The 26737-nt window shown below is 37.3% G+C and overlaps 1 protein-coding gene across 1 annotated transcript in view; it reads right to left on the bottom strand.

Moving 5' to 3' along the window:
- LOC150077259 (uncharacterized) overlaps positions 1 to 26737 on the bottom strand; it is a 196479-nt gene that overhangs the window by 116912 nt on the left and 52830 nt on the right. Inside the window, exons 5-6 of the mRNA XM_090385833.1 lie at positions 21256 to 21329; positions 14994 to 15104 (exon numbers count right to left, since the gene is read on the bottom strand). Of these exons, the coding sequence (XP_090241959.1) occupies positions 14994 to 15104; positions 21256 to 21329 (185 nt within the window). The remainder of the gene's footprint in view (positions 1 to 14993; positions 15105 to 21255; positions 21330 to 26737) is intronic.

Raw genomic sequence — 26737 nt, 5'->3', positions numbered from 1 at the left:
ATATGCCAATTTTGCATAATCTAGCCAGTAATGTATGACATACTGATTTATTTTAACAGATATAAGCTAATTCTCTTAATTTTAGCAATCAATTCTGGCCTCGGTTTTCTTGTGATAAACAGACTTCTACGGTTCTTAGGTTCAAATTCCAATGCAACAATTTACAATTTGAAGAGAGCACACCTAGCATTTTTGTAGGCTGTGCCTGCCAAGGTTTTCCAAGTATTAGATGATCGTGACATGTTCTCAGGGTTGCAAACCTATTCTCCAAACATAAACAGCACCTCGAGAGTAGGAGGGTGCAGCCCACAACCCTTGCGGTAGGAAAAGTTTTCAAAATATTTTGCTATGGAGGAAAATGTGTTTTTGCAAAAATTATGGATTTCTGAAAGAACTAGGTGTCGTGCATAAGTCAGATGAATGGCATTTATTCATAGATGCCTCAAAATTAAGTTTAAAAGCAGTTTTGCTTCATAATGGCAATGAATTGCCATCAGTTCCTGTGCTTCATTTAGTGGTACTTAAAAGAAAATCATGAAAGCATGTCTAAGATTCTACATGCCATAAAATACCAGGATCATGGTTGGAACGTATGCAGTGATATTAAGGTTATTGGTTTGCAGGGAGGTTTCACAAAATATTGTTTTTTTTTTTTTTTTTGTTTGTTTGTTTGTGGGATAGCCATGTGACAGAAGAACATTATATTGTGCAACAATGGGACAAGTTCATACCAGGACAATGCAATGTAAAATATATTCCTTTAGTGCAATCAAACAAGGTTCTTCTACTCCTGTACATCAAATTTGGATTGATGAAAAATTTCGTGAACTGACTAGATAAAGAAGGTAACGGATCTGCATACTTGAGAAGTGTGTTTCCTAATTTAAAATATGCCAAACTTAAGGAAGGAATTTCCGTAAGAACCCAAATTAGGAAACTCCCAAAAGACGATGTGTTTGAAACCCAGTTAAAGAAGGTTGAATTGGCAGCTTGGTGATCATTTAAGGTGGCAGTACATGGTTATTTGGGTAACAGGAAAGAAGAAAACTATGAAATGTTGGTATCTAATTTACTCGAGTGCTACAAAAACATGGGCTGCCGAATGTCATTGAAAATTCATTTTCTCCATCAACATCATGAAATTACATTCAAGAACTTTGTGCAGATTTTGATTCAGAAAATTTGAGTTCAAATGAATCTTACCTAAGGAATTTAAATAGATTTAACCATCTAGAGAGAGAGTATACTGTAACAACCAGCTTCGATTGCATCATCCAAAAAGAAACAAAACTGAATTTCAGTTCAGCTGCCTATTGTAGATCCTCCACAAGTTTCAACAGTAGTTTAGCATGAAATCATTTGCAAGAATATCGAACATGATTGTAACTCCTGTAAAGAATTTGAACCACAATTTCTAAAAACTACATTTGGAGCTGTTTGTGATATCTGTAATCGATTATGGTGTGGAAATGATAAAATTATACACTCCAGAGAGCTATCCATTACTTTGGCTTAGAATTTGCAACTGCAGACGTAACGACTATGAAGGCCTAACCCTTTAACCTTGTCCAAGTCAAAGATGTTTTCATATAAAAAAACCTTTTTCTTGTGTACAGAGTACACATGCTGTTTTTTTCCTTTGCAGCACAGAATGAAGTGAAGTGTCACAATGGATAAAGTGGAATACAAATCAGTGATTCAGTTGCACATTTCAAGAGAAAATACCCAAAACAATCCGTGAAGAAATGGTCACTATTTATGGAGAAGACTGCTGAGGTTACAGTGTTGTTGCAATAAACAATGTTGGAATAAACAGTTCAAATGTGAAAGAACCTCAGTGCATGATGAAGAAATCCCAGGATGGGCAGCAACTGCTGTAACAGAAGACAGTGTTGCAAAAATTGAGGCATTAATCCTGGAAGATCACTGTATTAGCATCAAAGAACTAGCTACAGAGATCCAAATAAGTGTAAGGTCTGTGGAGAACAACATCCTTCAACAGCTGCATATGAGTAAAGTGCCTGCTAGATGGGTTCCCAGATTTAGCATTAGTAGAGACATATGATGCAAGTAAGCAAGCTTATACAGCATCAGCCAAAAAAAAAAAAAAAAACTTCAACTTCGTCCCACCATTCGTTCGAAATACCTGTCCAGCTGAGCCTTAAATTTATTTAGGCTATCAACTTCCACAACAAGGGATGGAAGTCTGTTCCACCAACCAACTACCCGCTGGCTAAAGGCAAATTTCCGCACATCTATCCTACATCTGCCTTTCCTCAATTTGAATTTATGCCCTTTCAGGTGATTATTCTGAGCAAGAGGAAGAATCCCATCAGCATTGAGCATACTCAAACCATTCAAGGCTTTACACACCTCTATCAGATCACCTCACCGGTGCCTAGTCTCCAGACACTGTAATTTGCAAAACTTAAGCCTTTCTTCGTAAGAGAAACCCTTTGTTCCATTCACTAATCTTGTTGCCCTTCTCTGTACTCGTTCCAGCAGCTCTACATCCTTCTTGAAATGAGGCCTCCAGACCTGTATACAGTACTGAAGGTGTGGCCTGACCATTGCCTTATACAAGGGGATAATCACCTCCTTATCCCTGCTAGAAAAATTTCTGTATATCACTGACAAGACACCATGAGCTACTCTTGCAGCCCGTCTGCACTGTTCAGAGAACTTCATATCTGCCTGCACAATTACCCCCAGGTCCTTTTCATTCTCTACCAATGTCAGTTTAGTACAACAGAGTTGATACGTTGCTCTGGGGTTGCTGTTTCCCATATGTAGTACTTTACATTTGTCAATGTTAAACTTCATTTGCCACCTCTCAGCCCATCTGCTCAACCTTTCCAGATCCTGTTGCAGCAGCATAGCATCAGTAGTGTCCTTAACAACCTTGCCAACCTTTGTATCATCTGCAAACTTGGACATTAAGCTTGATATACCATCATCAATATTATTTATAAATACAGAAACCAATAATGGACCCAACACTGAACCCTGAAAGACTCCACTAATAACATTAGTCCACGATGAGCAGTGTCCATTGATTACCATTCTCTGTCTTCTCTCCTCAACCACCCCTTTATCCATAGCAGCAATTTGCCTCCAATGTCACACTGCTCCAATTTGTGTAGCAGTCTTCCATGTGCAACAGTATCAAAAGCCTTTCTAAGATCCAAGTATAATATCAAAGTTATTCCCTGCATCCAGTTCTTTTGTGACTGCATCATAGTATCGAATCAAATTGGTCAGGCAAGACTTCCCTTTAACAAAACCATGCTGTGTCCGAGCTATAACTGAAGTCTTGTCTAAATGATCCTGCAGTGCTTCTTTAACCAGTGCCTCCATTAATTTTCCTGGAACAGAAGTTAAACTCACAGGTCTACAATTACTTGTGTCAGCCTTTGATCCTCCTTTGTGAATTGGGGTCACATTTGCACATCTCCAGTCTATGGGCACCTCCCCTGAGTCCAAGGAAGCTCTCATAATTATGGATAAAGGTTTGCTTATTTCCTTTGCTGCCTCCTTTAATATAACTGGATAGATCCCATCCACCCCAGGTACCTTTCTTGTGTTTATCTTCAACAATTTCTCCTCCACTTTACTCTCAGTTATTACAAGATTATCTAGCTTACTACCAGAGTTGAATACACCTCTGGCATTCCTCTTGCTGAATAACTCCTCATGTGTGAATGTCGATGCAAAATATTCATTTAGTTTGTTAGCTACCTGAGCAGGATCATCAACAGTTGAACCATCGATATCAAGTAGACCAATCTGATTCATCCCCTTCCTTCTAGAGTTTACAAAAGTAAAGAATTCTTTGCTGTTTTTCTTTGCATCCCTTGCCAAAGATTTCTCGTAATCTTCCTTCGCGTGCCTAACCTCCTTTGTAACTTGGTTACAGATCAACTTATATCTATCATAGGCTTCTGTGTCACATGTTAATTTATATGTATCCCATGCATTTTTCTTCTCTGCCATATGTCTCATTACTTCATCTGACATCCATTTAGGCCTAAATCTTGAACAATATTTCTTAGTTGATATGAAAAGCCTAGTAGCTTCCAAGATAAGTCCTTTGAATGCTTCCCATTTCGAATTTGCTGTTGGTAACATCATCAGTTGGTCCCACTGTATAGAATTTAAATACTGTCTCAGACCATCGTAGTCACCTTTACGAAAGCAATAACCCTTCCCTTTACCCCTGATGGTAGTTACCTCTTTGAGTAAATCCCACTTCAGCACACTGTGATCACTGCCACCTAGTGGTTCCTTTATCTCCAGATTCTTAATGCATGAAGAATCACTACTGATAATCAAATCAAGAGTATTACTCCCTCTAGTTGCCTCCCAAACATGCTGATGTAGAAAACAATCATCCAATAAATCCACAACAGCCTTGCTAGGGTGTGAATGACCAACCCAAACATTCCAGTCAATATCTGGGAAATTAAAATCCCCCATTATAAGACTCTCTGATTTACTGGCTCACTCTATTTCTCTGTACAGTTTCTTATTATACTCATCAGAGTCATTAGGCCTATAGCACACTCCTACTCTTAATTTTGATCTCCCAATGCTTATGTCACACCAAACTGACTCGACACTGCACTGTCCAGCGATGTCGACTGGCTTCACTTCCTTGGATTTTATGTGTTTCTTAACTAAAAGCATAACCTCTCCTCCCTTCCTATCCTGTCTCTCCTTTCTGTAGATGTTGTAATCCCCAAATTCCAGTTCTGCATTCCTTATATCTGTGTGACACCACGTCTCTGATATCCCAGCAGTATCCGCCTGTGATGCTTTGAGCAATACCTCAAATTCATCAAATTTATTTACCAAACTCCTAGCATTGGTGTACACGCAAGTATACACGCACCTGTTCCTATTCTTAGCTACCCTAACACAACCCATAACTTCTGACCCCTTACCAGAAGAAGGAAAGGGCACAATGCCCACATGAAATGTTGTCAATGTGCTAGGAGACGCAAGAGGAGTTTTTTTGATGGCTAGTCACCATGGGTGAAACTTGGATTTATCACTATGATATCAAAACAACAGATGCATGCAGCATTACCACCCCACCCAAAAAAGGCAAAGGTGCAACAAAGTTCTGGCAAGTTGATGTCATTTTCTTTGGAATCAGCATGATGTAATACTAATAAATTATTTTCAAAAGGCTCTACTATGACAGTGAAGTATTATTCCAAGCTCCTCATAAATATGTGTTGCTATAAAAGAAAAAAATAAGGAAAGCTGTCAAAAGGTGTACATGTGTTCCATAATAATATATTAAAAAAGTAAGAGATTACCTCAATCTTTTTCGTGGAATGCTTCCAGTCAATTCTCTCCCAAATGTGACGAATAAAATAATATGAAAAAATGAATTCCCTCACTCATAGAGATATGACCAAATCTGATGCATAAAGGAATCGAAAGCCCCAACCCGACTCCAAAACACATAAAACCACCGCAGCAAGAAGACATTGTGTCAGAATAAATATTTAAAACTGCTTCCGATAATAAACAATTAAAATCAATATTAAAATCACAATTAAAAACACGATTAAAATTAAAAGGATTAAAAGTTACAATTTGGATGAATACTTAAGTTAAATGAAATGCACAACTGTTTCCCTTCCTTAGGAAGACCACACTTTTAGGTTGATCGCCGTGTTCACTGGATGGGAATATCATGAAGTGTTTGTGTGTGTATTTGACACTGAAATAGAGAGATTTATATTGGCACATGTGCAAAAAGGGCCAGAAATCCAAAATTAGGTAAGGCCGTCGCACGTTGATAGAATTTTCGTGTAGTTTCATTTCAAGTATTTCAGTGATCATTAATTTTATGTAATTGTGTTGTATATTTAAAATTACTGCTTCATTGAATAGGAATACGTGACCATCAAATGACCGCATGAAAGGCCAACTCCGACACGTAAATCTAAAGTACAGCGAGTGGAATCCTCATACAAGGAATCACACTCACTACACGAAATCTTGTACACAAGATCATTTACCTGTGCTAAGCAAGAAGGAAGAATTGTGTGATTTTTTAATATATTATGGAGCTTCTGCATGGGCCTGGCTATAATTTTTAATTCATATTTCTAAAGAGTTTATTAAGCTGCCTGTACCATTGTTCAACGTACGGGCACGGAAATAAAGTGTGTTTTATTGGTATTATTAATGGGTATCATATTTGCTGTTTTATTTTCAGCCTGTAATCTGATTTGATTTATAATGGAGTGAGGATAGCCTCTATTTTAAAAACCTGTTGGTTAGTGTAACAATTTCTAAGTGTAAGGTGGGTTCAGACATGGAATATTTGTAAGCGTTAAAAAACTGGTTAAATATAATAGACCTCTTATACATGAATTAATGATAACTCCGGTAATGCATTTACATTCCCGAATTGGTGTATTTTTGGTAAATGCTAAATTGAATTTTTTGCATGTCACGTGTGAGAGTGAAATTTAAGAAATTCAAGGCTTTTGTTTCTATCTGTTCCTCCTCCAATGTAAAATGTACCGAGTGGTGTTGTGATCTGTTATAACAAGTATATATCGTGAATATATCTCCCATAGTAAGTAATGCGGAGGAGAAACGGTGTTAAATGAATTTCCTCGATATTGGCAAGGTAGATTTCTGCTATAAGACCAATCAGGTTCAAACCCATCGGTAAATCGAAAACCTGCTTGTATATAGTCTGTTTAAACGTGAAATGGTTAGCTTCAAGAAGAAGCTTGATTAATTTAAAAATGTCTTTTTTGGGTAATTTAGTGTGATTTATTGCGATAGAATCTTTGTTTAACAGTTCCCAAACTACATTGAGAGCGTAGTCCACATTTACATTGGTGTGCAAAGAGGTAACAGCTAACGAAAATAATTTATCATGAACACCAAGTGTAATATCTTTAATACTGTTAAATAAAGTGTCATAATTTTTTATGCCAAACCTTATCAACTGTCTATATGGCTTAATGATGTTGTATAAGCGAGCAGCTGTGTGAAAATGCTGAATTTTTGTATGATACAATAGGTATCATATGTATTTTGTATGATAAATAGGGCATTTGGGAAAACCAGGTTTGTGAACTTTAACCTGTCCAAAAAGTACAGGAATATTATGTCCTCGTTTTCAGCTCTTTTAATTGGACCATGGAAATAAAATCACTCTTACAGTAGGTCCGATATAACTGTTCGTTATAACTGTCCGATATAACTGTTCGTTATATCGAACAGTTCCACTTACAGGGTAATAAACCGGTCTGTATTCACAAATTTAGTAAACCAATACAACAAAACCCTAACTGCATACCGTAAGAGTGATTTTATTTCTATGGTTTTATTTGTGAATACAGACCGGTCTATCACCCTGTAAGTGGAGCTGTCTGATATAACGGACAGTTCCACTTACAGGGTGATAGACCAGTCTGTATTCACAAATTTAGTAAACCAATACAACAAAACAATAACAATAAAGAGCTGAAAGCGATGACATACAATACTCCTGTACTTTTTAGACAGGTTAAACTTCACAAACCCGGTTTTCCCGTACGCCCTATTGTATCATACAAAACTTCAGTGTTTTCACACTTGGCTGCTCACTTATACAACATCATTAAACCATTTAGACAGTTGATAAAGTTTGCATAAAAAATTATGACGCTTTATTTAATAGTATTAAATATATTATGCTTAGCATTCATGATAAATTATTTTTGTTAGATGTTACCTCTGTGTACACCAATATAAATGTGGACTACACTCTCGATGTAGTTTGGGAACTGTTAAACAAAGATTCTATCACAATAAATCACACTAAATTACTCAAAAAACTAAATTTTTAAATTAATCAAGCTTCTTCTTGAAGCTAACTATTTAGCATTTAAAGAGACTATATACAGATAGGTTTTCGGTTTACCGATGGGTTTGAACCTGAGTGGTCTTATAGCAGAAATCCATCTTGCCAATATCGAGGACATTCAACACCATTTCTCCCCCACATTACTTACTATGGGAGATATATTGACGATATACTTGTTATAACAGATCACAACACCACTCGGGACATTCTACGGGTATTCAATAATATTCACACTAGACTACATTTTACATTGGAGGAGGAACAGATAGAAACAAAAGCCCTGAATTTCTTAAATTTCACTCTCACACGTGACATGCAAAAAATTCAATTTAGCATTTACCAAAAATCCACCAATTCGGGAATATAAATGCATTACCGGAGTTATCATTCATTCATGTATAAGAGGTCTATTATATTTAACCAGTTTTTTAACGCTTACAAATATTCCATGTCTGAACCCACCTTACACTTAGAAATTGTTACACTAACCGACAAGTTTTTAAAATAGAGGCTATCCTCACTCCATTATAAATCAAATCAGATTACAGGCTGAAAATAAAACAGCAAATATGATACCCATTAATAATACCAATAAAACACACTTTATTTCCATACCGTACGTCGAACAATGGCACAGGAAGTTTAATAAACTCTTTAGAAATACCGAATTAAAAATTATAGCCAGGCCCATACAGAAGCTCCATAATATATTAAAAAAAAAATCACACAATTCTTCCTTCTTTCTCGGCACAGGTAAATGATCTTGTGTACAAGATTTTGTGTAGTGAGTGTGGTTCATTGTATGAGGATTCCACTCGCTGTACCTTAGATTTACGTGTCAAGCAACATGATGCTTCCATCTGCACGTCGATCGCAAATGCGTCGGAGTAGGCCTTTCATACGGTCAATGATGGTCACGTATTCCTATTTAATCAAACAGTAATTTTAAATATACAACACAATTACATAAAATTATTAATCACTGAAATGCTTGAAATGAAACTACACACAAATTATATCAATGTGCGATGACCTTACCTAATTTCGGATTTCTGGTCTTTTTTGCGCATGCGCCAATATAAATAATCTCTATTTCAGTGTCAAATACACATACAAACACTTCGCGACATTTCCATCCTGTGAACACGGCGATCAACCAAAAAGTGTGGTCTGCTTAAGGAAGGGAAACAGTTGTGCATTTCTTTTAACTTGAGTATTCATTCAAATTGTAACTTTTAATCCATTTAATTTTAATCGTGTTTTTAATCTTTTTAATTGTGATTTTAATAGTGATTTTAATTATTTATTATCAGAAGCAGTTTTAACTATTTGTTCTGACACAATGTCTTCTCGCACTCATGGTCTTGCTGCAGTGATTTGATGTGTTTTGGACTCTCGGCTTTCGATTCCGTTGCATATCGGATTTGGTCGTATCTCTATGAGTAAGGGAATTTATTAATTCGTTTTTTCATCTTATTTTATTTGTCACATTTGGGAGAGAATTGACTGGAAGCATTCCACGAAAAAGATTGAGGTAATCTCTTATTTTTTTAATATATTAAAATATGGAAGTTATTGAGCCCTGTAGCTCTGAATTTTTTACTAGTTCCATAATAATGGCCCTGCACATTCCTTGCATACTGCAGTGAGGTGTGCCCACAAAAGTGGGTTTGAAATATTGCTGCATCCTGCTTATTCCCTCCCCCTGATCCGTGCACCCTCATATTTCTTCCTTTTTCCCGTCCTTGCATCCTCATAATTCTTCCTTTTTTCCTATCCTTAAGTCCTTTCTTTGTGGAAAACACTTTGCTGCTGCTGATGTGATTTCTGCTGCTGAGTCATCACTTGAAGGACTGTCCTTAAAACTATGTTATTTTGTCTGGTGGCCATATTGAAAAAGTGTAATGTTTGTTTCAACCTTTTATCACAACTACTTCTGGGTGAATATAAATTGTTTTTGAACTTCCCTCGTATACAAGGTGATTCACTACCAGTGCGACAAACTTGCAGGTGGTGTAGGGGGCACAAAGACGAATCGGAATCACATAGCATTGCAGGGTCCGAAATGCCTTCGTCATGCGGTAGAGGACGTTGAACGGGAGGTCGCATGAACAGCGATCCTGCTGGAAGTCAGCATTTGCGAACCATTTCTGTTGAAGAAACCAAGTAGCAAAAGTCCTACTTAGCTACATGGACTAAGTGGGTAGTCCATTATTCAGTAGTGTCAGATTTAATTTGTCAAGAAACTTTTCTAATATTTTCCCCCCATTTATCATGTATCTTATCACCCCATAAAGGATTATGTGCATTAAAATCCCCCATGCTGAAAAAGGGAGGAGGCAGCTGAGATACAAGAGTTTCAAGATCACTGTACAAGATGTCTTTGTTAGGGGGAAGATATAGAGAGACAAAGGTAAGAGCAAAATGATAGGATATTCAAGTGGCTACTGCTTCAAGATTTGTTTGTAGCATTAATGGTCGGGAAGGGATATTGAAGCTGACTACAATTGCAACTCCTCCATGAGCCGAATTGGTTACATGAGAAACTCTATCTTTCCTGTAGGTAACATGATGTTTAAGTGTGGTAGTAACAGAAGCAGTTAAGTTAGTTTCTTGAAGGCAAAAGGCAACTGAGTTATACTGCAGAAGATCCCGAATGTCATCAAGGTTGCTGCAGTATTCTCAACAGCGCCTCTCCGAGGAGCTGTTGGCTTATGGTGAACAGATTTTCTTTTCGGAAAGTACGGTCTTCCTGTCTCCATCTCTTCCTCTGGAAAGAGGTGGAGAACTGGTTCTTCATGGTCAGTGTTTCCTTCCATTTCTATCGAGTCAGTTTTAGTAGAATCATCACTTTGAGTATTGTGGGTTATTACTGGTATGCAGAACAGTGATTGGTGTATTAATTGCCCTGCTTGTCTTAGATGGTTTGCTAGATAAGGGCACAGCTGCCATAACCAAGCCCAGTCTGACATTGATGTGTTTGGGGGAAATGTAACTTCTGTTTGAGTACCTGTTGTTAATACTCCTTGCACAGTACTGGTTACTGCAGTTGGCTTTTGAACTACTTGAGCAAAAGTGGGTCGTGTGTTAAATTGAGCCTGTATCGATTTTTTGGCTATTTGGTACGTGATGTTTTGTTCGGCTCTGACCCGTTGAATGTTTTTTTCTTTTTTCCAAAGAGGACAATCTCTAGAATAGGCAGTATGTGGGCCATTACAATTTGAGCACTTTTGCTGTTCTGATTTACATTCTGAGCGAACGTGCTCGCGTGAACCACAATTAGCACAAGTGGCTAAATCTCTGCACACGTTTTGGGAATGCCCAAATTTTTGGCATTTAAAACAGTGTGTTGGGTTAGGAACATACAGTTTTATTTCACAAATGAGATACCCTGTTTTGATGGATGTTGGACATTTGGGGCTATCAAATGTTAATATTATGTTCCGAGTCGGAACTAGAGCATTATCTCGTTTGGCATGTATGTGCTTTACATGCACAATTCCTTGGTCTTGTAATTCACTTTTCAACTCTTCTTCTGAGAGATTTATGAGGTCCCACTCAGCTATCACATCTCTAGAGGTGTTTAGAGTAGCACGAGGGGAAATAGTGATGGATAATCCTCCAAAAGGATGTTAGTTTCTGGAGTCGTTGTGATTGCCGTTTGTCTGAGACCTCAACAAAGCAGGTTGCCAGACTTAAGACGCCGGGTTGTTTTTGGTGATCCTATTAGATTTTATAGGTGCTTCTGTATTTTAAAAAGTGAGAGGCTACCTAGAGACTGTTCTTGAGTAGAGTGCAATACAAGATGCATTGGAGTTCTTCTCTTAATAGTGTCAGTTTTTTTTTTCTTTTGGCACTGCATGAGTTAGTCTTTTATCTCATGAGTAGCCATGTTAGGATCTTTAGGTCCTGCCAACCCTCAATCATAATTATGAGAGCATCCTTGGATTCAGGAGAGGTCCCCATGGACTGGAGATGTGCAAATGTATCCCCAATTCATAAAGGGGGGGGGGATTAAAAGGTGACATGACTAATTACAGACCTGTTAGCTTAACATCGGTTCCAGGGAAAATAATGGAGACACCAGTTAAAGAAGTAATGCAGGATCACCTGGACAGGAATGCAATTATACTGCTGTCAGAGCATGGATTTGTTAAAGGGTGGTTTTGTCTAACCAATCTGACAGATTACTATGATGCAGTGACCAATAAACTGGGAAGCAAAAAATAATTATGATATCATATACTTGGATTCAGGGAGGCTTTTGATGCTGCTGCACATAAAAGACTGCTGTACAAACAGTAACAATTTGGCATTAAGGGCAAGTTACTGCTGTGGATAAAGGGATGGTGAAGTACAGAGTGGTTATCAATGGGTACTGCTCTTCCTGGACTAATGTTATCAGTGGAGTCCCCCAGGGTTCAGTACTGGGTCCATTGTTGTTTTCAATATTTAGTAATGATATTGATTTGATTTTGATTTTTGATTTGGTAGTTGTTGGCGCATCGGCTTCAGTGGCCATATTGCACCTCCCAAGGTTTTTGCAGTACTTTGATCCAAGCCCGAGGCGGGAATCAAACCCGCGACCTTTGGGTTGCCGGGCAGGTACTTTACCCACTCGGCTAGCCAGGTCGGCAATGATATTGATGAAGGTACATTGGACTTAATGTCAAAGTTGGCAGATGATACAAAGGTTGGCAGGGTGGTTAATCAGGGTGAGCTACTGCAACAAAATCTAGGAAAATTGTGTCAATGGACTGAGAAATGGTAGTTGAAGTTTAACATTTACAAATGAAAGGTACTGAATGTGGGTAGCAGTAATTCCAGAGTAACTTATCAACTGTGTTGTACTACCCTCAGGGTAGTGGAAAATGAAAGAGACCTGGGGTAAATGTGCAGTCAGATATGAAATTCTCTGAGCAGTGCAGACATGTTGCCAATGATACACAGAAATGTTGCCAGCAGGGATAAGGAGGTGATTATCCCTTTGTACAAGGCCATGGTTAGGCTACACCTTGAGTACTGTTTACAGGTCTGGAGGCCTCACTTTAGGAAAGATCTGCTGGAACAGGTGCAAAGAAGGGTGATCTGAGTGAGGTGTTTAAGGCTGTGAATGGATTGAGTGAACTGAAGATGAATGGCATTCTTCCTCTCGCTAACACTATACACATGAGGGGCATAAATTTAAGCTAAAGAAAGACAGTTGCAAGATAGATGTGCAGAAGGTTGCCTTCAGCCAGTGGGTAGTCGATTGCTTGAACAGGCTTCCATCTGTTGTTGTGGAAGTGGATTGTCTGAATAAATTCAAGGAAGAACTAGACAAATTCTTGGAAGGTATGGATGGGAGAAGAGTGTAGTACCTATTTTTTTTTGGCTCACATCTGGTGAGTATGGGCTTGGCAAACCCAGGGTCCTGAGCTGGATTTCATCATTCTTCTCTTTCCTTGGTGATTCCCTTCTACTTCTCTCTCTCTCTCTCTCTCTCAGGGTAACACGTTTTTTTTGTTTTTTTTTTTGCTGGTGCAGCATAAGCCTCAGGCTTCCTTGCACCTTATGGCTAATAATAACCTTGCTTTCTTGTATCATTTGCCACTACTACTACTACTTCTACTATATCTGGTAACTATTTATAACACTATTTTCCTCTGAACTTGGAACAGTCAATTACCCTTGAAGAAATACTTAAAATGTGCCAGATTTTTGAATGCTGAATTTATGAGGTTCTATTGTAATAACATTAAAAACACCACACTCCATGTATAGTTTTTATAGACAAAAATGATCAAGTTTATTCAAACTAGATGGAAAGAAAACTTTACAAAAAACATTCCAATAATCCAACCATTTATTGACCAATTTGGACATTTTGAAATCCATGAGGATATCATTATCAAATGAAGAGAAAAGACACTGATATCCACAGGGACTTCAAAACATCATCAAAAGTGGTCTGTAAATAGTGGGCTATGGAAATGTTTTTGTAAAGGTTTCTTTCTATCTAGCTTCAATGATTTCAATCATTTTTGAGTATAAAAAATTGACGTGGGTGCACTGTTTTTAATCTGTTATTATAATTAGTTATTTCTCAAGTATTTCTTTCTTCCAAAAAATTAAAATATAAACTTCCAAAAAAAAAAAAATAAATAAGATTTTGGAATAACCTGGCTGTATCAGGATTTCTGATTCCCCTCTATAAGTTTTATGAGTAAAACAAAATCCCTGTATATGAAGGTATATAAAAACCATCAGAGAGAACACAGGAAATTTAGCCATACTTTAAACCATATTTTCTAAAGGTAGAAGATTTGGATTTTAAATCCTTCTGACAACAATGCAACTACCATGAAAACACATAATACCTAAAAATATGAAGGAAAAACTTTTTGAGCTTGCTACAAGACAACACATTCAGTATTTAGTTGAATGCACTTCTTGTCTTGTGGAATTTTGCCCAAGTAGAAAAGTTTTATTTATTTATTTATTCATTTTTTCCAATGAATAAATTCAGACTGAAAGCAAGAATATAAGTTGACTTAAAAATATGTAAATAAATCCTGGTGGTAAGAAGAGGATTAAAAACAGTAAACAGGACTGTATTATATTCATTTAACTGGCAATATTTATAAACTGAAATTACTAGTAATTAGGAGTACACAGAAGTACAAATAGAGAGAAGTATAGTTTAGGAGTATAATTACATTTGGCTTTTGTATAATTACAAACACTAAGTTGAAGTGATATTGTATTTTTGTTAGCATAAGGAGGGTTCTAATGGTTATTTCTCTCTTGTTCAATTTGTGTATGATCTTGGCCTTCAATTTTCTTCCCTCCCCTATTACATATGTGTACACATATGTAATAGGGAAGGAAAGTGTACACATGAATCTACACAGGAGCCAAATTTGGTTCAATGATCTTTACTTATTCAACATTATGAGAGCTGCTTTATTAAGATGTAACATCCACTTAGGGGTTGCCTTGTATTTGTAATAATTTTTCACCTAGAGTAACTACATTAATCAAAAATAAAAATATTATAAAAATTTATAACATATTATTAATAACATTTTTCCAAATATGACTTTAGTTTTTAATGAATATTACTTGCCTCTTTAGGAAATCTGCAGACAGTATATGGAATGCAATTTTCAGTTATACCAACAACAATCACAGACTCAAACAACACAGAGGAGTTGCAAACTGTTGAACAATCATAATTCTGAAATGCAATAAGTCATAAATAATTGCTTCAGATTATATGAATCACTAGATCAATTAGAAATACAAGATATACAAGGTCAAATTAAGGTTTGGGAGAGGGGCAGGCAAAAATGCCTTATAGCAAACTGGGGGGACGCTTTGTAATATGGCATTACAAGGCAAGTGGATTATTACAATGCAATTATTTTGAAGACTAATTTTTTTCCCCAGTGGATAAATATTCCACCCTACATTTTCTCACACAGGCTTTTCCAACTAGATCTTATTTTTTAACCCTTGAGGTAGTAAATGAATAAAATGACACTGAAGAGTAAAATTTGGTTTAAGCTTTTGCCTTAGCTTGGTTTCCGAGAACTGAAACCAAAGTTTCAGAGAGAAAAAAACAGTTTGGCACATCAACTACTTTGCTCATAAGACACCAATTCATACTGTTATTTTCACATACTACATATATAAGTGCATACTCACAGGCCAATTCACAAGATTAGTGCAGAAAAATCAGGAACAATTCAGGGGGTAGGAACCCCACTCCTGACTGAGATCAACTAATTTCTGCCCAGAATGAAAAAGCCCTTTAAGAATTCATACAAATCACAATTAACATCTTTTGTGGGTTGCATTTTTTTAATTTTTTTTTATTTATATATTTGGTTATTTAGCAATGACAGCTAAAATGAGAACACCTGATAGATGCAACTACTAGTAGATGTTACATCTGTCAGAAATTCTCACAAACTTATTCTTGTACTATATTAAAAAATTTAATACGATTGCTGTTGTTATTGGGATTAACGACACAAGGGCTACTGATGCAAAATTGTGTCTGTTCAGAATTTATTTGTATGATCATATCATTATAGTTGTCAAATTTATGATACTGTACAGGCCAATATGTTTTAAATAGATTAAAAGTTGTTCTATATTTTCTTAATTTCCTAAGTAGTGAGATAAATCATGAGAGATGTTTAACATGGAAAGTGACTGAAAAGTGTTTGACCGGATGGCTGAATGTAAAGGACAGTCAACCAGAAAATGACAGACTGTAAGTTACCTCTGACAGGATGAGTACTGAGGTGGGTTTTCTCCCAATAATAGGAAGAGGTAAGTATGATGAGTGTGTCCAATTCTCAGTTTGCCAATACCACTTCTCGTCTGTTTCACCGAAAGCTAGAGAGCCAAAGCTTTGGATCTTCTTTTATCCGGTAAAGTTTATTGTTGGTGTTACTTTTCCAGATCTGTGACCATTTATCATAGCATGCTTTGTGAATGATAGACTTATAGTCAGCTTAAGGAACCTTAGGATGTTGTGAGGAAGTGGGTTCAGGATGTTTAGCGGCAAGGTCAGCAGTTTCATTTCTTGGAATGACCAGGGATCCAGCAAAAACCGATTGACTAATGGGACACAGTGCAGGAGAATAGCTGGGAACAAATGTTTTTCAAGATAGGATTAGAAGACGAGAAATTCTTCCTTATGGCAGAGAGCACTGAGGGAGGTGGTGTATATAATGGCATATAATTCAGCTGTGAAGATGCTGCATGCTAGCAGTAGTGTGGTTGAATTTGTACATGAAAGAAAAACTGCAGCAGCACCTACTATACTGTCAGTTTTCAAACCATCAGTATATATTTTACAGACATGGGATTTCAGAGTAGCGTGAGCTGAGTGCAACTGTCTGATATTGTAGAGAGGTATAGTATTCTTTCCCCACTGGAGGAAGTGTATATTGTGAGAGGCAGAAACATAGGTCCAAGGTGGAACAGGAGCAATTGTGTCCTGAAAAATATCATTTAAATCGACATTCCAAATCTGAGAAGACTCTCTTCCTGAGTGAGGTAGGTCGATTTTCATTTGGCTTATTCTCATAGAAGAAATCCCACTGAGTGTTACAGAGATACTCCCAACTAGAGTGTGATGGAAGACACTGAATCTTAGCAGCTTAGTGGAGCAATTTTTTTTTTTTGTCTAAGAAGGTATAATGGATGATCATATGCTTCAATATAAAGACTTGGGATCAGAGAAGTCCTAAAAGCTCTCAGCACAGTGCTCTGAGGACTGTGCTGGATCACATTTAGCTGTTTTAAAGTAGTGCTCCTGGCAGAGTCACATACTGGACAACCATAATCTAAGCACAAATGGATTAAAGTTCTATAAAGATGCAGTAAAATATAATGATCAGCTCCCCATGACATGGATGAGATTGATCAAAGAATATTTAAATGATTTACAGAAGTAGTTCTTAAATGAGTGATGTGAGCTTGGAAATTTAGTTTGTTGTCTAATATCAGTCCAAGAAATCTAATGGTATTAACAAGTGAGATTGGAGTATTGTTTATTTGTAGTTCAGGATTTGGATGGAGAGCTCATTACTTGCAAAAGTGAGTGACAGTGCATTTCTTTTCTGATAGTTGGTAACCATTCTGTGAAGTCCAGGATTCTATTTTGGTTATGGCAATTTGGAGCTGCCATTCAATGGTATTCATACTTTGAGACTGACAAAGTGGTAAGGTCATCTGCATACATAAGTTTCAACAGTTTTGGAATATCTCGTGTCATACTGCTAACTCGGATTGTAAATAGCATTAACTAAATATTGATCCTCGCAGGACTCCATCCTGAATGTGAGATGCAGAGAGTATATTTTTATATCGGACCTGACAAGAATGCAATTGCAGAAAATTCTGTATTATTTCCAGCAAATGGTCCCTAAGCCCCAGAGGGCAATATAATACCATGACACCATGTAGTGTCAAGGACCTTTCCAAAATAAAATTGACCATGACTAGATATTGTTTTATGACCGAGGCATTTTGGATATGAGATTCAGCTTTGATAAGCACATCTAGCATTGATCTATTCTTCTGAAAGCCACATTGATGATCTGGGAGGAGATTCTGTCACTCCAGGATGTAAGTGAGCCTTGTGTGAACCAATGTGGCATTAAACAACAAATCAATCAATCAACCTTGTGTGAACCATCCTTTCAAAAATTTTAGTCATGTAGCTCGTAAGATATTGGCCTATAATTTTCAACACAGGAAGGATCTTTTCCTGGTTTTGGTAAGGCAATAATGAAAGAAAGGTGCCAGGAAGAAGGATAGGCATTTTCAAAGAAGATCCAATTGAAAAAATTAAGAGGGTACTCAAGTCCTCTTAAAGTAAATGCATCAGCATAATGTAATGAATTCCATTTGGGCCTGCGGCACTATTCTAAGGTGTGTTTGGTGATTCTTGAAGTTCGATTAATGTAAAGGGTTAGTTGTAGGGGAATGAGCAGTTTGTGTGTTTGTTTGTTATTTGGTTTTTAGGAACATTAGCAACTAAGGCCATATTGCTCTGGGAATATGCGGTGGTCATTCCCTGACCTTTCCGCATCCTCCGTATTTGGTGGTGACAGGCTTGAACCCTGGTCTAATCAAGAAGCGTGTGCTACACACTGCTGCTCTTTCCCACCTGGCTACGGAGGTGCCGGGAATGAGCAGTGCGTGAAGAAGTTGATTTTATACTGTTATGCACCTGCTTTGATGTTCTGGAAGGTGGACATATAGAAGGCAGAAGCAGAGATTGTAGCAAATGATTCTGCTAGTGCATTGGCAACTTCTTCAGTTGTAGATAGGTCTTTCCTTTTCCAATGAAGTATTAGAGAGGGCAGTCAAATGAATTTTCCATTTAGCACCTGTATTCTTTTCCAGATGAGCAGCATGTTGGTGTGTTTTGCCTCATAATTTTGCAGTTGGGGCAAAAGGGATAAATGGAATTTTGCCAAAACTTGAGGTGACAAGAATGTTTCCTGTAGGCATATACCTAAGAGATTGATTTTTTTTTTTTTTTTTGATTTGGTAGTTGTTGGCGCATCGGCTTCTGTGGCCATATTGCACCTCCCAAGGTTTTTGCAGTACTTTGATCCAAGCCCGAGGCGGGAATCGAACCCGCGACCTTTGGGTTGCCGGGCAGGTACTTTACCCACTCGGCTAGCCCGGTCGGCTCCTAAGAGATTGAATTGAGTGATTAAATCCCTTAAGTCATTAGAATGACTGTTTGGTCCTCTTCCACAGTATGATATTATGCATTATTTTGGTTTAGCTGAGGATGATTTGTCTGACAGTTTTTTTGTATGCAGGGCATAATTTCCGGTTTTTTTGTGAATAATAGGAATCCGGTATCCATAGTGTCATTGGCATGGAGTTCTAGGATAGGTTCTTCATAATCGGGGTGGTTCAGTTTTCTTACAGTCTTTAGTAGTTTACAATTTTTCTGTCATTCAAGACTGTTGGAATATCAGTTGGGATACTAATTGGAGTGTTTGTGGCTAAGCTAGTTTTAGTTTTAGAAGTATCTTTTCCAGTGGTTGATAAAATTGCTTTAACCCAGTTAGCTAGCAAGATGTTGAGCAGTATTGACACATCCGTTTGAACTATAGTTCAAAGAAAGCAGGCATGGTGAACATAATTTGTTTGCATTCCTCAGGATATGTGACTTTATGCTCTACTTTGTATTTTTGGTTTTTCCTTCCCATCTTCCACATTTCACATATTTTAGAAAAGGCAGGATGCTGCCTTTGCAGTTGGGGCTGAACAATCTGCTTGTGTATGATCTTTTGATCCACAAATAGAATAGATGGTGTCATTCAGCATGACTGCTGAGAATGGCCATATTGCTGGCATTTAAAACAACAAAGAGGATTTGGGACGTATGGCCAAATTTGGCAGTTTAAATAGCCTGCTTTTACAGAGGCTGGCAAATCAGGAGTGCTGAAAGTTAAAATGATTTATCGAGTTGGAATGAAATTTCCATCTTTTTTAGTCATTATTCTTTTCACTGATTACCGTTTGATTGCTAAGTTTCTTGAACTAATTCCTCCTCAGACATTGTAAGTAGGTCCCATTCTGTGATGATGCCTTTCAATGAATTTAAGGCATTGTGGAGAGAAACAGATACTGGCAATCCACCAAATATCATTGTCTTTAATAGCCACTCAATATTTGGAGGTGGCTATTTAAATGACGAAGGCTCAGTCTCTGGATTGTAGCTGTTTCATCATTTTTGGTGAAATGGTGAAACAACTACAATCCAGAGACTGAGACTTTGGTGATGCAATAGATTCCAAATGTTTTTGGATCATAAATGGCAATAACTTGTGCACAGGTTAGGTAGACAGAGAGTGCATCACAAGAAAATTAGGAATGCAGCATGCTGTGCCTCTCTTCGAAGCCTTTTAGGTTGACTAAAGTCATTATCAAGGGGGGATTAATGACTCTAGTCAACCTAAAGAGCCTTCAAGTTCAAGACCGCATTCTGGTCTTGAGCTTGAAGGCTATAAGGGTGGGAAATTTTTAGAATCCACAATCTCCTTTTGGCTCTGAAGGTTTATCTTTACCACCCAAGTTACCGGCCTTGCCATGGAGAGGCAGGAACAGTCCCAAGAGGTGACCAAGCGGCTGTTAGTTGTGTTGGTTATAAAAGAAAAAGAAAAGTGTTTTTCCTTTCTGTGACCTTGCCTATTTCTTGTAGAGCAAAAGAGCTATTACAATTAGAAAATGAGGAAAACAGTATTCAGAACAATCTGTAATGGAATAAGCTCTTTAGAAAGTTCACTTTGATGAATGCACTGAGATTGCTTGGCTATGGAATGCTTGGCACTGGGCCAATGTAACACGAGAATGATTTTTGTGAGAATCTGACTTAGCAAGCACTCAGGTACTGTAGTAAAAGAAAACTGTTGCTGTAACGTTCAACATTTATATTGTTTAATATAAAAATTTAATAAAACATATTTCAATAAAACCAATTCAATTTTCTTTATGTAGTGGTGGTACATCAGCATTTTCAGCCTGCCAGACTATCCACATATTTTTTTCAAATCCATGCTTTAGGTTAAAAAAATATATATATTTGCAAGTCTATTTTTTTTTTGTGATTTTTTATTTAAAACTTAGGCATATAATTCAAAACTCATTGGACTTTTTTTTTTGCATGGTAAAGTAATATCCAGTAAATAAATTAAGGATTAATTTTCTGCATTTTAGCATTAATATTTTGTATATTGAATTTTACAGGGATTATAATAATAAAAAAAAAAAAAATCGGATAAAATGACTTCAATCTAAAAATATATAAGTGCAGCGGTATTTAATCATTATAAGCAGCTAACCTGTTTCTTCAAAGATCTAACATATGTAACTCTCTCTTGAATGCTCTGGAGTGATATTTCACTTCCACTGTCACCTACAAGAAAACATTTTCCATGGTCAACCATTGGTTTTGTTCTGTTTTATTTTATTCTTATAGATAAAAAGATATTTAAAATTATGAAAGAGCAAATCAATCCATATAAATTTAAAGTAAAGCAGACTCTCGATTTACCGGGATTGTATTAACCGGGACACTTCAAGACTCCAAATAAATAAATAAAAAATCAACCAAAAATCATAAAATTCAAGTAATGACTAGAATACAGTAGTTATAAACAGATGTTTTGCAAGTCGGAAATAAGCGACAAGAAGCGGTGTAATAAGTCGTTATTGGGAGATTAGTGTACCCATTACCTTGCAACCCAGCTTTCTTCACACCCAACCGCTCAAAAGAAAAAAAGAAGAGAACAAATGTTTAGTTTGTTTTAGTGCATCGTGTCGATTGTTGTCAAAAAGACAAATTTTGTCTCGTTATGTCAGGGACATTTAAATTTTTTTAAAAGTAAATATATATATATTTTTTTTTGTTTAGAAATCGCGAAAACAATGGGTAAATGCAAAAGAGTTGCACTTTCAGTTAAACAAAAACTTGAAATTATTCAAAAGTTTGAAAACGGTGCATCCGTTAAATCTTTAATGTACCATTATAATGTTGGTGACCAAACCAGATGCAACATTGTAAAAAATAAAGGGAAGCTATTAGATTTAAAATCAACATTGCAAAAAAGCATCGTATTGGACACGCGAGTAGTGCGTGGTAAATTTTTTCGTTTTTTTATCTACCGTCATATTTTTTACATAGGTTGCTGAACATTTTTCAATACAGTAAAATTTTTTTTCACTATTTTTTTTTAAAGATTTTTAGGATTGTAAAATTTAAAAAAAAAAATAATAAACAATAATAATAATAATAAACAATCAATAATGATGAACACGGCATGCACAAATTGCACAAGTGAGGAACGGAGTAACAAGCAAAAAAAATAGGAAAGAAGAAGATTCTTACAATTTACTTATGGGTTTTTTTTCATATGATTCAAGATTTCAATGAAGGGGGACACACATTTCACCATAATAACATAAAAACCCACAGAATTCCAGCCATCGGTATTTTCACAAATGCAATAAGTTTACTATCCGTTTATAATTAGATGCACAAAGAGAAAAGCCCAAATAACACGGAAAGTGCTTGATTTGATTTTGATTTTATTGGCGCAAAAACAACTGTGGTTATACTGTGCCAAGAAAAGATTAAAATATCAACAATGATAAATTCTGGTAACCTTTAAAAAAGTTACCTCGTCAAATTGTTATATATATATATATATATATATATATATATATATATAAGGCAGTATAAGTTTAAAGATAAATTGTCCAATTTATATATGTGTGAATAAATAATAGCTTGTAAAAACTTAAAAACTGCTAATATGTGGTTATTGTCTGATAAAATCTGACTGAGTGTATAAGGTCCAGTCGGATGAGTAAAAGCGGTAAAATATATATTGCAAACATGGGTAAAATTAACGCAATCTATTAAAATATGCTTTATTGATAAAATGGTATCACAAGACTCGCACATAGTAGGGTCATCTGCCCTCAGCAGAAACGAATGTGTCCTATGCGGAGTCGAGCAAGAATAACTTCCTCACTCCGATTCCTGCGCAGACTGAACTGCTATGTTTCTATTACAGGCTTTATCTGGTATAATTTATTTGTTCTCTCTCTCTCTCTCTATGCCATAGTTCTTGCCATTGGGAATATATCTTGTTGTGTATTATTTGCCTGTAGTCTGTAGAGGGGACTGACAGGCAACGATTATTAGTGGGAGCTGCTGATTTGGCTGCAGTGTCAGCCAAATCATTTCCCCTTATCCCAATGTGGCTAGGAATCCAGCAGAAGCGGATATCAAACTGGTATTCATGAAGAGAATGTATCTTCTGCTGAACCCGACAGAGAACTGGATGAGAGTTGTGTCTCAAAGATAATAAAGCCTGTAATACACTCAAAGAATCAGAATATATTATTGACCTTTGGCATTGACAAGTTTGAATGTGATCCAAGGCTAACTCTATAGCATGCAGCTCTGCAGTGTATATGCTGGATTCAGGAAGAATCTGCTGAGATATTATAGTGTCCGGAAAAACAACAGCAGATCCTATGCACGATTCAGACTTCAAGCCGTCTGTGTAAACTGGCAGGAAGTCGGAGTGCTCAGCTCGGTGTGCAGAATAGAGCTGCTGGTAGACAGATGGAGTCTCAGACTTTACCCATTTCTTAAAGGAAAAGTCGCACAATGGGGTATGAGCATGCCAGGGTGGAAGATTTTCTTTTGGTGTTTGTGCAACCTTGTCTACCATGATGTTAAACTCTCTGAGTAGCTCTTGGACACGAGTAAAATGATATTGAAATTTCACAAGATTATTTAATGGAAAAACTTTCGAACCTACAGACCAGTAAGGCTCCTGGAGCTGATGGAATATACCCTAAAATCTTAAGAGAGGCGGCAAGCGAGTGCATTGAACCATTGAGGCTAATTATGCGAGCATCACTAGACTCTGGGGAGATTCCCTTGGATTGGAAAAGTGCAAATCTATCTACCATACATAAGGGTGGCTCTAAAAGTGAAGTTGGAAATTATCGACCTGTCAGTCTGACTTCAGTAGTAGGGAAAATCATGGAGGCAATGATCAAGGGTGGAATTCAGGATCATTTGGATCGAACTGAAATTCTCAAGGATACTCAGCATGGTTTTGTAAAGGGAAAATCATGTTTAACAAATCTGGTTCGCTATTTCGAAAGGGTCACTCACGAGCTGGATTTAAGGAATAATTTCGACATTGTTTATTTAGATTTCAGCAAAGCTTTTGACTCAGTCCCACATGAGCGGTTGCTTTATAAGCTGGAACAGGTTGGAATCACTGGGAAAATCCTTAGATGGATAGAAGGATGGCTTCAGGGCAGGAGGCAGAGGGTTGTGATAAATGGCTATTCCTCAGATTGGGTTGATGTAAGAAGTGGGGTTCCCCAAGGATCAGTATTAGGACCACTGTTGTTTTTAATTTTCATAAACGACATTGATGAAGGGATAGAGGGCGTGATGTCTAAATTTGCAGATGATGTTAAAATTGGTAGAGTAGTTAATGATCACTGTCAAGCTGAGCTTCTTCAAAGAGACCTAGATAGACTTCAGGAATGGTCAGAAAAATGGCAGCTGTGCTTTAATCCAACAAAGTGTAAGGTATTACACCTGGGAAACAGTAATCCCAAAAAAACTTATTCACTTGGTGGAGTTCAACTAAACTCAGTACTGGAGGAAAGGGACTTGGGTGTTATGATACGGTCAGACATGAAATTCTCTGAGCATTGTAAACAGGTTGCAAGGAAGGCCCATGGTGTCCTATCGATGATCTATTGAACTTTTGCAAGTAGAGATAGGGACGTGATAATCCCATTATATAAGGCTTATGTTAGACCACACTTGGAATACTGTGTTCAAGTATGGAGACCACACCTAAAGAAAGACATCGAGCTTCTTGAAAGGGTGCAAAGAAGGGTAACTCGCCTGGTGAGATTGGCAAAAGGGCGTCCTTATGAAGAAAGACTTCGAATATGTGGGTTGCAGAGTTTGGAAACTAGACACCTTAGAGGAGATTTGATTGAGGTGTTTAAGGCTCTGAGAGGCATCAGTAAAATGAATGAGGACAAAATTTTCAAGATTATAAATGATGCTAGAACAAGGGGACATAAATTCAAGTTACGGGGGGAAATGTTTAGATTGGACTGCAGGAAGTTTTATTTTAGCCAGCGAGTTATAAATTACTGGAATAAGTTGCCTTCATGGGTGGTAGAGGCCGACAGCTTGGGGAAATTCAAAGGTCATCTGGATAGTACTTTCGGGTAAGGGAAGCGCATAGGATGATAGGTTTAATTTCCTTTTTTTTTTTTTTTTTTTATTAATTATTATTATTTAGTTATTTATTTATTATTTTTTATCATTGTTTTGTTCGGTATATTTTTTTATTTTATTTTTTATTTTTTTGGCTGGTGCAGCATAAGCCATAGGCTTTCTTGCACCATGCGGCCGTTACTAATACTAAAAGGTCGGTTGGCAGTCTGGCAGATATTGTACAAGTTTTCCCAACGTGGCTCAAAAACGGATGTCTACGTTGGATGGTCTGGCAGATTTCAACTTTAAAGCATAGTTTAAAGACAACTGCTTACGTTGAAGGGATAACGGTGGTTAATTTGCTTCGACGTATAAGCTTTGGACAGGAGATGTTCGAAATGCTCCAGTAGCGATACGGATAGCCTGATGGTGGACAGGGTCCAGCCATCGAAGGACACTGTCTCTGGCTGAGGAGTATACCTGGGACCCGTAATCTAATTTGGATCGTACAAGTGCACGATAAATACGTAGTAAGGTGCACCTGTCTGCTCCCCAACACGTAGAGGAGAGAGAGCGAAGAATATTTAGTTCCCTCGTGCACTTTGTACGAAGTTGACGAATATGTTCTAGAAAGGTCAACTTTTTATCAAACACGAGTCCCAAGAATTTTGTGTCTGACACTACTGGAATAGCATTTTGTTCGAGCCTTAATTCAGGTTCAGGATGAAGATTACACTTATGACAAAAGTGTAAGCAAACGGTCTTCTCCGGCAAGAACCTGAAGCCATTAGCAAGTGCACAGGAATTAAGGCGATTGACGGCTTGTTGCAGTTGTCTTTCAATAATCCTCATGTTGCATGACTGACAAAATATGCTAAAGTCATCAACATAGAGGGCGCTGTTTACAGTTGGAGGAAGCTGTTCTGTGATAGAATTTACTTTGATGGCGAAAAGCGTGACACTTAATACTGATCCTTGTGGTACTCCCTCCTCTTGGCAGAAGGGACGAGAGAGTGAGGATCCCACACGAACTTGGAAAGATCGATTGGTTAAAAAGTTTTTAATAAAAATGGGGAGGTACCCTCTAAGACCAAGGCTATGCAAATCTTTTAAGATACCAAATCTCCAAGTTGTGTCATACGCCTTCTCCATGTCAAAGAACACTGACACCAAGTGTTCGCGTTTTAGGAAAGCATCGCGGATGGATGTTTCCAGATCAAGAGTTGATCTGTTTTTCCGGAAGTCGCACTGGATGCTGGAGAGAAGATCATTTGATTCTAAATACCACATTAACCGAAAATTAACCACTATCTCCAGGATTGTGCACAGACAGCTAGTCGGAGCTATAGGATGGTAATTAGCAGGGAGTTTAGGATCCTTTCCTGGCTTCACAAATGCCATGTGCCAGGAATCTGGAAATTGCTCCTTTATATAGATTCTATTATACAGAACAAGCAGGCGATCCATAGATGTTGGTGAGAGATGTTTAAGCATTTCATAATGGATGCCATCTGGTCCAACAGCACTTGCCTTGGAATGATAGAGAGCTC

Source organism: Mastigoproctus giganteus, chromosome 12 (genome assembly GCF_048544385.1).
Source record: "Mastigoproctus giganteus isolate SK-2022 chromosome 12, ASM4854438v1, whole genome shotgun sequence".
NCBI lineage: Eukaryota > Metazoa > Arthropoda > Arachnida > Uropygi > Thelyphonidae > Mastigoproctus > Mastigoproctus giganteus.
This window is presented reverse-complemented; position numbering and strand designations above follow the sequence as displayed.